Genomic DNA, 15098 nt, shown 5'->3' on the forward strand with positions numbered 1-15098 from the left:
TTATTGAGAGACAGGCTCGCTGTCTGTTCCTCAGGCTGGGGCAGGAGATCACACACTGGGCTGCCAGTTCCACTGAGTTCCCTCCTCCCCCTCCCAGTAGGATTGGGAGCTGTGACGATCCTGGCAGGCGGGGGAACTCTGGGATGAGATTAATTTTGGGCAGGCAGGGCTGCTGGCTGTGCCAAGTGTCCAGGCTGTGGGCTCTGAGGTTCCCTCTGTGCTGTCTCTTCCCCTGCTCAGACATGCAGCTGCTGTGTCTCTCCTGCGTGGGGCCCTGAGGCAGGCCGGCGTGCTGCGCTTGTGGGTGTTCCAGTCTCTGTCTCTTTCTCCTCTCTCCCAGGTGGGGTGACCGGGGTGAGCCGGGTGCTGCCGGTTCTGAGCCCCTGGGAGTGCGAGGTTAATGCCCCCCTGGGCCCAGCGTCCAGCCTGCTGGACGGCGCCGAGATCCTGTCCGCGCTGGACCAGGCCGCGACCCGCCTGGAGGAGCTGGGGACCCTGTGAGAGAGGAGGGTCGTCCCAGCTGCCCGGAGCTGTCCGGAGCTGTCCAGGCCTGGACTCAGTGATGCTACTGGGACACAACGCCTGTCCCGCACACCACAGACAGGGTGTTTGAGTACTGTGCACTTTCAAAAGCCATAACAACAATATCAAACATAGCTATTATATACAGTATGTATCTTCTGTCATTGTAAAGGAAACGCAGAGCACTGCTAAAAGTTTTGTATTTTTGTATGGACTCCGTATCTGCCTCTGAGCGTCTCCCAGGTGGGGGCTGCTGGGGCAGAGCTGCCTCTGAGCGTCTCCCAGGTGGGGGCTGCTGGGGCAGAACTGTCTCTGTGCGTCTCCCGGGTGGGGGCTGCTGGGGCAGAGCTGCCTCTGTGCGTCTCCCAGGTGGGGGCTGCTGGGGCAGAACTGTCTCTGTGCGTCTCCCAGGTGGGGGCTGCTGGGGCAGAACTGTCTCTGTGCGTCTCCCAGGTGGGGCTGCTGGGGCAGAGCTGCCTCTGTGCGTCTCCCAGGTGGGGCTGCTGGGGCAGAGCTGTCTCTGTGCGTCTCCCAGGTGGGGCTGCTGGGGCAGAGCTGCCTCTGTGCGTCTCCCAGGTGGGGCAGCACCTCAGTAGACAGACACCTCTCTACGTAAAGCACTTTGGGATCCTTTGTGATGAAAGGCGCTGTATAATTTTTGAAAGAAAGGCAATACCCAAATAAACTCACACACATTTGTTTGTGTTTTGGATAAAAATAATTTCATTTTATTTCAATTATTTACACCAAATATATGTACAAAAGATATTTTTTTTTCGTCGTCTTATGTTTCCGCTTCCACGTTTGAAATCCGATTTGAATTTTCCGTCTGTTTTGCTGTTGAAGAGCGAGTGGGCCGGACCGCCACGCGGGGGTCACGCCCACCCGCGGAGCCAATTCACGGCGGGGGGGGGTGGCTCGTCTTTTCCCACCACCCCCCCCTTGTCGATTCGTCGCGATGGCGGGCTCAAGGATGCGAAGCCCCCATCGTCTCAGCTCGTTTTTCAATCCTCCCTCTATCGCGCTGTTAAAATTTGCCTTTTCCGAGCAGTCGGGTCTTTTAAAGACGGCAGACAAAGTTTAACCGCAGGGAGCATTGGAAAACCTGGAGGGAACACAGCGGAGAGAGCAGTCGCCAAGAGCGCCCCCAGGCAGGCGGGGGTGCTGGAGGATCAGTGTTTGTGTTTTTTTGGAGGAGGGACGGGGGGGGGGGTTATTCTCAAACTCTCTCGGCCGGCGTGACGACGACTCTAACCTCTCGGTTCGCCTGAAACTCGTCCGATCTTTCTCAGACTATCAGTATCAGGTGGGGTGGGGTGGAGGGGACCCCCACGAGCTGTAACGCGCTTTCAGTGGAGTGTCCAGCACAGCGAATGTGTAAGCAATTATTATTATGATTATTGTAACGCTTACGGCCGACAGGCACTGTGTAAGAGCCGGCGTACCAGAGCAGGTGACGTCGCCGCCCTTCCCAGTGATAGCAGGACTACAGCTACTGGGCTGTCGAGAGATCTCTCTTTGGTTCACCGGGCTGGGTCGCTGCAGAGTGACATGGGAGTCCTGGGTTCAAGCCCCCAGTGGTGGGGGGCTGACCTAATGTGGCAAGGGCGCCCGCCTGAACCCCCGTTGCGTTACATTATTATTATTAATAATAAAAGATTTCCGGCGGGTATATATTTATCCACACCTACGAAGAAGTTGTTTTCTTTCTTCTCTTTTCGGCCTGGAATAAACCTATTACTTCTTCCTGTGCATACTGTATATACACACCCCCCCAGGAGAAGGTGTCATCAGAGAATTCAGTGGTAAATCTATAAATTGCTCTATGAATTGGCTTCATTACTCTGCTCTCCTCCCCACTGAGAGCTGATGTGTGGGGGAGCGTTCTGGCGCACTATGGCTGCCGTCGCCTCATCCAGGTGGGACTGCACATTGGTGGTGGAGGGGATCCCCATTACCTGTAAAGCGCTTTGAGTGGAGTGTCCAGAAAAGCTCTATATAAGTGTAAGCAATTATTATTATTATTAAATCACCTTTTGCAGACGGACAGGAATCCCTCCACACCGCGAAGGACAGGCGATATGAAAACTGGGCCGGTGTCGTGTGGCTGGTTTCCCCCCCCCGGTCGAGAGATACTCAGTGTTTTGGGGTGATGATGCCATGTTCTCGCCCAGTTCCCGTCCCTGCAGGAAGACAACAGGCCATTTCTTTTTCCGGATCAGGTGTCGAAGTCTTACGCCCGCCGGGAGCTCTGGGGGTCTCGTTGGCGACGCAGAGGGGTGGGGGAGGGGATGACAGACACAGCCCCGGGTGACGTCGCGGCGTGGAGTGTTTTTGATTTCTTGTGCGTGGGGGGGTAGAGAGACTCTCCTCCTCGGAAACGCAGGAGCCAGGTCGCGGACGGCGGCGTCCGGTGACACCCACACGGAGTGGAAGGACCTTGTGACCCGGCGTGAGCCATCGAGCTTCGTGGGGACCAGCAGCCCACAGGGAAAAAAAAGAAAACCCGTACTGCCATGCGTGTTTAACAAAGTGAATTACTGTATAGATGCTCACAATCGGACCAGAGAACAACGTGTTTTGCCTCTAATTCGACAAATGAATTCCTTTCGACTTCGGATCCGAATCACGACGGCACGTAACTGCTGAATTCTGTCAGTCGCGACAGTTCTCGTCAACTATCATCATCAGCGCAGTGCCCTTCCTGAACTCAGCCCAGTTTGTCCAGGGGTTTTCCTCGTTGTGAAAACCGCAGAGGACGGAGCTCGGCCCGTCTGCGGCCATGTTGTTTAGACAGCTCCGGGGGGCCCGGCGCCTTCGCGACACTCGGGCGCCCCCTGCGGGTGGGGGCGAGCATTCCTTGGGGAGATCAAACAAATTCCGGCACATTTCGGGAGTTTTGTTTCCTCGAAATTGAGTTCCCACCAGAGAAAGAGAGAGAGAGAGAGGGATCAGGCTCTCGTGTCCTACAGAGTGATCCCTTCCCACTAAATCGCTAATTAAAATAATTCCCCCCCAAAAAAAGGCATCGATGGCGTGCTCCCGCCTCAGCGTGGTCACACGAGCACCCTCACAAGGGGGCGGGCTGGTTCTCCCCGCTGCGCCCACAACCCCACGCACGGGACACCCCCCACGCCGGGCGACGCCGCCCTGCGGGAAACGAGACGCACGGTACGAGCGAAGCACAGAGAGGCACGGCGGGCGAGCGCAAGGAAAGCGTCGTAAACACGTACACACGGACAGGGCTGGAGAAGCGCGTGGGGGGAGCGAAGGGGCTCGGCTCTACTGGGGGGCGGGGGGGTTAAACGACCCCCCCACCCCCACCCCCAAGACTACGAGAGCTGCCCCGCGGAGGGGGATAGACCTGGCACAGCACGAGGACACAGGAGCACGAGCAGTGCCCAGTGGGGGGGGGGTCGCGAGAGGACAGCGGGGTACAGCACAGAGGTGGGGCGCGGCGCGACACCCCCGGAGAGTTCGGCAAGGCGAAGACCGAGCAGGAGGGACGTCTCCACCAGAACTGAAAACAACCCCCAAAAAAACGAGAAACAGAAAAAAAGACGAGACGGTCGGGGGGCTCGGCCTGCGCGCTTGCGTGACTCTCCAGAGACACGGGGGGGGGACACGATCACGGACACGGACACGGACACGGACACGGAACCGGCGCCATCGAGAGAGAGCAGCGCGTGGCATTGGCTTTCCTTTCCGGCTTTAGTTTGACACGTGACGCTCAAAGCCCCGTAGGTATCTGGATCCAAAATCTCCAATTGTCCCCCCCAAGAGTTTGACTGAAACAAGGTATCGGGGCCGGGCACAGCCGGGCCGGAGCTCGGCTCGGGCGGTCTCCGCCTCCAACTCACCCGTGACGTCTGTCGGGGGGGGGGGGGGGAGGAAAGGTGCCGGGCTCCTCTCTCGCCGGCGTCCGTCACGGCGGCGGACCAGGGCTGTGCGGCCGGGCGGGGGCCGGCGGAGTCCAGCGGGTCTGGACCGGCCCTGCTGGGCTGCACTGCGGTCCTGCCGGTGTGGGAGCTGAGCGCAGCTCTGGGGGGGGTGGTTACTGAACCCAGCGGGTGTGGGGGCGTCCCCAGGACCCCGAGTTCGAGCCCCTGCCGACCCCCGCGGCCCGGAGGCGGCTGGAGGCCGGCAGCCGATTCCGAATTGGATCCGAATCCGAGTGCCGCCCTTCCCAGCTTCCCCTGCCGGAGCCCCGGCGGCTCGACAGCCCTGCTTCGCCACGCAGGGGGGACCCCCACTCCGCGGACACGAGCTGGGGGTACGGAGACAGATCGGTGGGGCTACCCGGGCCACGGCCCCCCGGTCCAGTCCGGGAGGGGCCCCTCTACAGCCTCTGGCATCTCTAGCGGGACAGGGGTCGAACCCTGAGCCCCGAGCCAGCCCCCTGGAGGTGGGGGGGATTTTTTTGTGTTTTTGTTTTAATCCCTCCAGAAGGCGGGCGGGTCTGCCGATCCGCAGGGAGGGTCCCTGGAGTCGGGTCGCCCCGGAGTTTCTTCCCGTCCTTTTCCAGGAGTGGATCCACGGATCCGAGCGATTTCTCCGGTGTCGACCCAGGCCTGGGGGTCCGGAACAGGGCCTGGCGATTCCTAGTCTTGGGTGTGGTGTGGCTGGGGGGGGCAGTCTGGATTGGAAGGTTAAGGGTTAAAGGTCAAAGTGGCAAGGGCGAGTGACGGGCAGGGGTCCGGGGGGGCAGTACTGGACGAGGAGGTCGCCGCTGGCCGGCGGTGGGCTCCAGCCGCCCGGATTCTCCCTGCTCCTGCCGGCAGGGAAGGACGAGGCCTCCTGCTTTTCTTCCTTGTTGGAAGGAGGGTCAGGACAGATACCCCCCAGGGGCGTCCTGACGCGTCCCGGGCTGCTTTAACAGAACAGAGCCCAGGGAGGGGGGCGTCCGCTCGGAGCCGGGGCACATGGGTTTGGGCCGTCCGCGGAGCAGGAAAACACGGGATGACGGGAGGGCCAACGGACTTCGGAATGATGGCCGATTCCCCCACGGCTGCGTCTGGGGCTGAGGATCCAGGTGACCCCCCCCGTCCGAATTAAGAGGAGCGACGCCCCTCCTATAGGCACACGCAGGACGGTGTCCCGGGACGGGGGAGTTTAATTCCCTTCCAGCGCGGGGGGGGGGTTAGGCTGGCCCCGTTAATTGCTTAATTGGCTCGATGAATCCATGAAGCTTGCGGACAGCCGGTTAGACGCGGGTCCCAGGTGCTGAGAGGCCGGCCTGAGCTGCAGCCAAGAGGGCAGGGGGGCCTGGAGACCAGGGGGTGACCCCTGGCCCCGCTTTCTGGCTGGCTGGACCCACAGAACCTCAGACACAGGAGTCTTCTGCACACGAGATCGGGTCCCTTGGGCCCGGCTACCTTAGGCCCGGCTAGGCTGTTCTTGTTCTTGCGAGTCCAAGACAAAGCCAGATGCCAAGCGTGTTCTCTGTGTGTGTGGCACTGTGGGGCACAGGGGGGTGTGTGGCATTGTGGGGCACAGGGATATATGGCTGGAATTGTGGCAGGCGCGTCAAAGCTGCAATCCATTCTGGAGTGTGAGTGTGCACGTGTACTGTGTTTGTACGAGTGTGCATGTGTACTGAGTGTGTACATGTACTGTGTACGAGTGTGCACGCATACTGTGTTTGTGTGTGTCCCCACGTGTAGTGTTTGTGTGAGTGTGCACGTGTACTGTGTGTGTGCGAGGGTGCATGTGCATTGTGTATGAGTGTGCACGTGTACTGTGTGTATGCGAGTGTGCAAGTGTACTGTGTGAGTGTGAACGTGTACTGTGTTTGTGCGCAACTGTGCATGTGTACTGTGTGTGTGTGAGTGTGCACGGGTACTGTGTATGTGTGAGAGAGTGTGCTGTGTTTGTGCGAGTGTGCACGTGTACTGTGTGTGCACGAGTGTTTACGTGTAGTGTGTGTGTGACTTCGTGTTAGGCCTCGAAGTCGCTGTCGCTGCACACAGAGATGTCCGGGGTGGAGGCGCCCCTGGGCTCAGCGCCCAGGCTGCAGTCGCTGGTCTCGGGGCTGCTGAGGTGCGCTGGGGAGCCCGGAGTCATGTGGGGGCGACCCTCCTGGGGCGGGCAGTCCAGGGAGCGCCCCGAGGACAGGAGACCAGGTTCCTGCTGCACCCTGGGTGGGGGACACAGCATGCAGAGGTCAGAGGTCAGCATACTTTTTGACACCTACACTGCACCCTTTCCCCACTGCTCTCAAGTCGCTGCCCAGGGAGCCCAGGGAGTTGAGGTGAAAACGGCCCCCTGTGGAGCTGAGCATTCTGGGGAGCACGGTGGCCCCAGGGCTGGTGGCCGTGGACACCAGGGGGTGCGGCCCAGGTATCTGGCCGGTCCAGGACTCTTCTGACCCAGTTCTGGTGAGCCCCCAGCCCCCTCAGCTGAACCAATCACCTGTTTCATTGATGAGTAAGCTCCAGGGGTGACTGAGCCCGTGTGGGAGACCCCTGGCTCAGGGCGACCCCCCGGGTGAGCTCACCTGTTCTTGGCGGAGGCGGCCCGGTCCCTCTGGCGCCGGTTCTTGAACCAGTTGCCCACCTGAGTGGGGGTGAGGCCCGTGGCCTGGGCCAGGTGGCGCTTGCGGGAGGGGTTGGGATAGGGGTCCTGCAGGTACCACTCCCTCAGCAGACTGCGAGTCCGCTCCTGCGACACAGAGGACACCCCGATACTCAGGCTGGACCCCAGGGGCGTCTGCACAGCGTCTGCAGTAAGAGTCTGTACCCCAGGAGTGCCTGTACAGTGTGTCCAGTAAGAGTCTGTACCCCAGGGGTGTCTGTACAGAGTGTCCAGTAAGAGCCTGAACCCCAGGGGTGTCTGTACAGCGTGTCCAGTAAGAGTCTGAACCCCAGGGGTGTCTGTACAGTGTGTCCAGTAAGAGTCTGTACCCCAGGGGTGTCTGTACAGAGTGTCCAGTAAGAGTCTGTACCCCAGGGGTGTCTGTACCCCAGGAGTGTCCGTACAGTGTGTCCAGTAAGAGTCTGTACCCCAGCATGTCTGTACAGCGTGTCCAGTAAGAGTCTGTACCCCAGGGGTGCCTGTATAGGGTGTCCAGTAAGAGCCTGTACCCCAGGAGTGTCTGTACAGCGTGTCCAGTAAGAGTCTGTACCCCAGGGGTGCATGTACGGTGTGTCCAGTAAGAGTCTGTACCCCAGGGGTTCCTGTATAGGGTGTCCAGTAAGAGCCTGAACCCCAGGGGTGTCTGTACAGCGTGTCCAGTAAGAGTCTGTACCCCAGGGGTGTCTGTACAGTGTTTCCAGTAAGAGTCTGTACCCCAGGGGTGTCTGTACAGTGTGTCCAGTAAGAGCCTGTACCCCAGGGGTGTCTGTACAGCGTGTCCAGTAAGAGTCTGTACCCCAGGGGTGTCTGTACAGCGTGTCCAGTAAGAGTCTGTACCCCAGGGGTGCCTGTACGGTGTGTCCAGTAAGAGTCTGTACCCCAGGGGTGCCTGTACAGTGTGTTTATTCCCTGCTGTCTATATACATGTCTATAAAGAATTATACAGCTGGCTTTTCATCTTTAACAGATCGCCTCTCCTTAAGCTCTGATCCCAAGTCCTGCTCTACAGAGGAGGGGAGGAGGGGCTAAGAAGTGCTAGGAAATAATCCGACATCCTATTAAGCAGTATTTATAGATAATTATAATCCAGTGAAACATTTTTAACGATTGGCTTGTGGGAAAGGAGCTTAGGGAGGTGAGATTGACCGCAATTAGAGCTGATGTACAGTGGCACCTCGGCGCTGGCTGCCTGCAAGGTGCACTGCTGACCACAAGAGGGCAGAGTGAGCAGTGCAGCTCTTCAGTGACAGCAGAACTTCAGCAGCCTGTGGCCACTACACTGACACACATATAGACATATCAATATACTAAGATGCATACCAGTATGAGCTCATATATTATGATATATACACATGCTGAAAAATAAATGCATAGATTTGAGGCATTTATTGCTCTACAGTCAAATGCACACGTAAATACACAGGTACCTGTAAATTTATAGAGAGATATGCTGTTTCCTAAGGTCTGTGTTACACACACTTTAAAGCAGATTGCTGTTAAAATGAAGGGGTTGAGGAGCAATCAGATATATTGATCAATTGTACTCTGTGTATATATCTACTACGTAAGTTCACGCAGTGCATATTAAAAGCATTTTCTCATTTAAAAACACTCTACTCTTACATAAGGAACTAACTACTGTACAGTGGCCATTCTGCACCAGCCCCCCCAACTGGGAGACGCACGGTGATCATTTTACCCCAGCAGCCCCACCTGAGAGACACACTTGGGAGACACACTCTCCACCTGGGAGACACACAGTGATCATTCTACCCCAGCAGCCCCACCTGGGAGACACACTTGGGAGACACACTCTCCACCTGGGAGACACACAGTGATCATTCTGCACCAGCCGCCCCAACTTGGAGACGCACAGTGATCATTCTGCCCCAGCAGCCCCAACTGGGAGACGCACAGTGATCATTCTGCACCAGCCGCCCCAACTGGGAGACGCACAGTGATCATTCTGCACCAGCCGCCCCAACTGGGAGACACACAGTGATCATTCTACCCCAGCAGCCCCACCTGGGAGACACACTTGGGAGACACACTCTCCACCTGGGAGACGCACAGTGATCATTCTGCACCAGCCACCCCACCTGGGAGACAGACAGTGATCATTCTGCACCAGCAGCCCCACCTGGGAGACACACTTGGGAGACACACTCCCCACCTGGGAGACACACAGTGATCCTTCTACCCCAGCAGCCCCACCTGGGAGACACACTTGGGAGACACACTCCCCACCTGGGAGACACACAGTGATCATTCTACCCCAGCAGCCCCACCTGGGAGACACACTTGGGAGACACACTCCCCACCTGGGAGACACACAGTGATCCTTCTACCCCAGCAGCCCCACCTGGGAGACACACTTGGGAGACACACTCCCCACCTGGGAGACACACAGTGATCATTCTACCCCAGCAGCCCCACCTGGGAGACACACTTGGGAGACACACTCCCCACCTGGGAGACACACAGTGATCATTCTGCCCCAGCAGCCCCACCTGGGAGACACACAGTGATCATTCTGCCCCAGCAGCCCCACCTGGGAGACACACAGTGATCATTCTGCCCCAGCAGCCCCACCTGGGAGACACACAGTGATCATTCTGCCCCAGCAGCCCCACCTGGGAGACACATAGAGACAGTTCTGCCCCAGTGGATCAGGGGGAGGAAAGACAAGCTGCTTCACCAGGTGGGTTAAGGGCAGCAGGAAGGGGGCTGGGCTGTTCAGCCAGAACAGCAGAGCTCACACCCCTTACCCACCCAAACCACCCTGGGACCTCTCGGGACAGACCAGTCAGTGTAGCGTCCCCTCCGAAGGACAGCACCTCCTACAGCACACGCCACCCCGCTGCTGGACTGACAACAGTGGCCCCAGGAGAAGAGCGCCCCCTACAGGTCCATCAACACCACTCACAGCAGCAGTCTCCCAGCCCGGGTCCGGCCAGGCCAGGCCTCACCAGGCCCCAGAGATCCGACGCAGGTCAGGCTGCCCGGCCGCCTGGTGCCCTCGGGGGCCCCTCGGAGCCGCGCCAGGACGAGGGGCCCAGGTGCGAGGCTGGCTGGGAAAGGCAGAGGTGTCGCCAAACCCCCAGCACCCAGGAAGCAGCGCGGCACGCGATCGTCACCTGCGCCCGCGCTGGGCGGGTGAACCAGCCCCTCACTGCCTGCGCCCCAGGCAGGGGGGTCCCTGGAACAAGAGGCTCCCCTCGAAATGCACGGCTCTAACGACGGGGCCCACTGAGAGCCTCGAAAGGGGGCCCACTGAGACCCCGCAGGGGGGCCCGTTGAGACCCCGCAGGGGGGCTCCGCTCCACCTAACTCCTGGGCTTAAGCCTGGGGGAGGGGAGGGACACCACTCAGGGAGGTTAAGCAGTTTTATCAGGGCTTTAAGACCTTAAGAAACTGTGTTAATTGAGTGCAAGATAATTAACGCTGATTTTAGCACGCCCATGCAGGCTTGGGGGGTCAGGTCCCTTAGAGACGAGGCAAGGAAAGAGAGAGGGTGGGGGGGCACGGGGAGGGCCCAACCACACACATGGGCCACCCCTGGCGGAGCCACGGAGAGGCTGCGCAGTCTTACCGCGGTATTCCCACCCCCGTCCCCCGCTGAAGCGACTCTCTGTAGCGGAAGAACTGCTGGCTGAAAGACCTCACGCCACACGAGGCTTGGATCTCCGGGACCCCTGGTGCACCGACGGTTTTCAGTCCGCAGCTCTGCTCATCCAGGAATCACACATACTACTGTGCTTTTACCCCGATCTCACTGGGCTCTACTGCGCTGTACTGTGCTTTAACCCTGGTCTCACTGGGCTCTGTTGCGCTGTACTGTGCTTTTACCCTGATCTCACTGGGCTTTACTGCACTGTACTGTGCTTTTACCTTGATCTCACTGGGCTCTACTGAGCTGGTCTGTGCTCTTACCCTGATCTCACTGGGCTCTACTGCGCTGTACTGTGCTTTTACCCTGAGCTCACTGGGCTCTGCTGCGCTGTACTGTGCTTTTACTCCGATCTCACTGGGCTCTACTGCGCTGTACTGTGCTTTTACCCTGATCTCACTGGGCTCTACTGTGCTGTGCTGTGCTTTTACCTCGATCTCACTGGGCTCTACTGCGCTGTACTGTGCTTTTACCCTGATCTCACTGGGCTGTACTGTGCTTTTACCCCAATCTCACTGGGTTCTACTTCTCTGTACTGTGCTTTTACCCTGATCTCACTGGGCTGTACTGTGCTTTTACCCTGATCTCACTGGGCTTGACTGCGCTGTCCTGTGCTTTTTTTACCCTGATCTCACTGGGCTCTACTGCGCTGTACTGTGCTTTTACCCTGATCTCACTGGGCTTTACTGCATTGTACTGTGCTTTTACCCTGATCTCACTGGGCTGTACTGTGCTTTTACCCCAATCTCACTGGCTTCTACCTCGCTGTACTGTGCTTTTACCCTGATATAGGGTTTGTGCTGCTGTGTGCTCCTCTGCCCGGTGCCACCAGAAACGCGCCACGGCCGCCCTCGCCTACCTTGAAGCAGTGGGTTTTCTGCTCGCCGTCCCAGATGGTGCGAGGCAGGGGGAACTTCTTGCGGATGCGGTACTTCTCCACGGGCCCCAGGGGGCGCCCCCGCAGGCGCTCGGCCTCGCGGTAGTGCGCGTCCAGCCACAGCGCCTGCAGCCGGGCGTGGGACTGGCGGGTGAAGCGGTGCGTCTGCAGGATGCGGTACAGCGCCTCGAAGTTCCCGCCGTGGAACGCGACCAGGGCGCGGGCCCGCACCACGGACTCGTGCCGGCTCAGCGCCTCGCCCGCCGAGCCCGGCACGGCGGCCGGCAGGGACCACAGGAAGCGGGCCAGGCGCTCGATGTCTCCCGTCTCCTCCAGGTTCTCGCACACCCGGGCGACCTGCTCCGGCGTGAACATGGGCAGGGGGAACATTGTCCGTCCGGGGGGGGCGCGCCACGCAGTCCCGAGCTGAAATCCCCTTTCTGCGGCGGAAAGGTCAAATCGCAAACCAGGAGAGCTAATCGAGACGGCTCCTCAGCAGCCTGGCGTTGCCCGAGCCTAGCCCGTGGTGAAACCCACAAGACGCATTTGGATCTCCAGAACTAATTTAATTTCGGGACGGCGGCATTCCGCGCTGGGAAAGGGGAGGTGGGAAAATTCGCCGGTGCGAGGACGAGGCGTGATCCGCGCAAGTTCGCACAGAAGCAGCAAGTCGGGTGTGTTTTTAATTTTGGATGATAAATTTGAAGGAAAAAAAAAAACACAAAAAAAAGTTTCCGGTACGAGACCAATCCTTTCAAGAAACAGTCGCTCACGGTCCCGAAGAGAATGGATTCCGATACTAGTCCACAGAGCTGAGAGACCCCGGAGAGACCGAGGGGCTAATTTGCGGACGTAACGAACATTGCTCCATCAAAACTCTCTGAAAACCCCTGAAAGATGCTCCCCTCCACCCCGTGTGAGACACGGCGGCGCTCCATCGCTGTCGCTGTCCGGTGTGAATCAGCCCCGAGTCCCGCAGCTGTCCCGAGCCGGGCAGGAGAAACGCGCCGCTCCGCCCGCCCGTATTTATAGACGGAGAGAGACTCCTGGCACCTCCGCCGCTGATCCGGGTGGGATTATGGCCCGGGCGCGGTGACGGAGGGCGGGCGGCTGATGCCTGCCTCATCTGATTGTTAGGCTTAGAGGAGGGATAGACTGGCTGTCGGGAGCAATTGTTCACACCGCGCTGACTTAATGCCGCCGCAGATCCCAGCCGGGGGGCATGGCGGCTGCCCCCCCCCCGGCTCGTCCTGGCCTCAGACCGTCGGGAAGCACGGCACAGCTGGCGAAAGACGCTTCAGCCCCTCCTGGATTGGAACTGGGTGCCCCCCCCAGTTCACCAGGCGGAGGTGGCACAGCGCTCGGAAGCTCCCATCCCCACCCAGGAAGTGAGCGAGGGCAGCAGAGGGACGAGGTGAAGGATGTGGGTCCAGTACAGTTTAGTTGGGACGGGTGCTCACTGGGGGTGCCCAGGGCTTTGGCCACAGACCTCAGCATCACATGCGAGCGTCTGTCTGAGCTACAGGGTAGATCTGCAGACAGGTGTCACCCCTGCAGGTAAGAGGCCTTCGCTGCTCCACAGAGCAAGCGGCCAGTTAATCCGGACACACCTACAGCCTGGACAGGACACTGTGGACAGGACAGCAGTCCATCACAGGACACACACAGCCTGGACAGGACAGGGGTCCATCACAGGACACACACACAGCCTGGACAGGACAGGGGTCCATCACAGGACATGCACACACACCCCGGACAGGACAGCGGTCCATCACAGGACACACACACACACCCTGGACAGGACAGCGGTCCATCACAGGACACACACAACCTGAACAGGACAGCGGTCCATCACAGGACACACACAGCCTGGACAGGACAGCGGTCCATCACAGGACACGCACACACACCCCGGACAGGACAGCGGTCCATCACAGGACACACACACACACCCTGAACAGGACAGCGGTCCATCACAGGACACACACAGCCTGGACAGGACAGCGGTCCATCACAGGACACACACAGCCTGGACAGGACAGGGGTCCATCACAGGACACACACACACAGCCCGGACAGGACAGCAGTCCATCACAGGACACACACAGCCCGGACAGGACAGCAGTCCATCACAGGACACACACAGCCTGGACAGGACAGCGGTCCATCACAGGGCACACACACCCCGGACAGGACAGGGGTCCATCACAGGACACACACACACACCCTGGACAGGACAGCGGTCCATCACAGGACACACACAACCTGAACAGGACAGCGGTCCATCACAGGACACACACAGCCTGGACAGGACAGCGGTCCATCACAGGACACACACAGCCTGGACAGGACAGGGGTCCATCACAGGACACACACAGCCTGGACAGGACAGCGGTCCATCACAGGACACACACAGCCTGGACAGGACAGGGGTCCATCACAGGACACACACACACAGCCCGGACAGGACAGGGGTCCATCACAGGACACATACACACACCCCGGACAGGACAGCGGTCCATCACAGGACACACACACCCCGGACAGGACAGCGGTCCATCACAGGACTGCTGAGGATCCCCTTGGCACTGAAGACGGGTCTACAGAGTCCTTTCCCAGCATTCCCATCACTTGCTAGCAAGGCCCCCCGGTGTCAACGCCAACGGCCAGCTGCAGCGTCAGGCCCTGCACGGGGGACGGAACGGGGTCCCCTGTCTTGTCGGCAGTGCTCTGGGCTGCATGACAGCCAGAGGGGTGGGAGCTACACCAGAGCCAGGGTCTGCCGGGTGTGGGCAGAGATTTCCAGGGACTGTATTTCAAGAAGAGAGGCGTGTGAAAGGGTAAAGGATCTGAGGATCTTAAGGAGCTGGAGGGGGGGGAGGGGGAGTGCTGTCCAGTGTCCCTCTAGTCGTCCCGTGACCGACTGACTGACGGACGAGCCCAGTCCCAGCAGGGCTGACAGAGAGAGAGAGAGAGAGAGAGAGAGAGAGAGAGAGAGAGAGAGAGAGAGAGAGAGAGAGAGAGAGAGAGAGAGAGAGAGAGCACCTGTCTGCGCCCTCTCCCCTCAGGGGTTAAAGCTCAGGCCCCTCACCGGTCCCGAACTGGTCCGGCTCGCAGCTCCAGGACTCCTGGTTCCCCCTGCCCGTCCCGGCCCAGGCCTTTCCTGGACAGCAGCGCTGGAGCAGGAGCCGAGCTCCTCCGGGCCAGGAGGGCGTCTCTGTTCACGAGCGCCGGGCCCGGGGGCGTCTGAAGACGACGGAGGCGCAAAGCGTTTTTAGTGTTCCTCACACCCGAAGAAGGCTCCAGGGCCGAAACGTTGGGTTTTCTTTCTTCTCTTTTCAGCAGGGAATAAACCTATTTTTTTTAACATCACTTTATTGGCCACATACAATTTTCTTTCGTTAGGAATTCATCTTTTCCCAGACCCCAGCTTGCTCTCCATGCGATACAGACAGG

At 59.1% G+C, this 15098-nt stretch overlaps 2 protein-coding genes across 25 annotated transcripts in view; one reads left to right on the plus strand and one right to left on the minus strand.

The window, feature by feature from the left end:
• LOC148646582 (hypoxia-inducible factor 1-alpha-like) overlaps positions 1-1243 on the plus strand; it is a 24740-nt gene extending 23497 nt beyond the window's left edge. For 10 of the 24 annotated variants that reach the window (XM_088609175.1, XM_088609180.1, XM_088609176.1 and 7 more), the window contains 2 exons: positions 341-765; positions 892-1243. In XM_088609175.1, the coding sequence (XP_088465301.1) occupies positions 341-501 (161 nt within the window). In that variant the 3' untranslated portion in view covers positions 502-765; positions 892-1243. Of the gene's footprint in view, positions 1-340 lie in introns of all 24 variants that reach the window. The other 14 variants (XM_088609171.1, XM_088609169.1, XM_088609164.1 and 11 more) reach the window with 14 other exon arrangements.
• six7 (SIX homeobox 7) lies at positions 1218-13207 on the minus strand. Its single transcript, XM_088609192.1, has 3 exons — positions 11625-13207; positions 7019-7182; positions 1218-6658 (listed from the first exon to the last, which is right to left on the minus strand). Exons 1-3 carry the CDS (start codon positions 12030-12032, stop codon positions 6460-6462), a joined length of 771 nt encoding a protein of 256 aa, XP_088465318.1. The 5' UTR covers positions 12033-13207; the 3' UTR covers positions 1218-6459.
• Positions 13208-15098: the final 1891 nt, after the last annotated feature.

The sequence above is a fragment of the Lepisosteus platostomus genome, chromosome 16, assembly GCF_059453375.1.
Source record: "Lepisosteus platostomus isolate fLepPlt1 chromosome 16, fLepPlt1.hap1, whole genome shotgun sequence".
Lineage (NCBI taxonomy): Eukaryota > Metazoa > Chordata > Actinopteri > Semionotiformes > Lepisosteidae > Lepisosteus > Lepisosteus platostomus.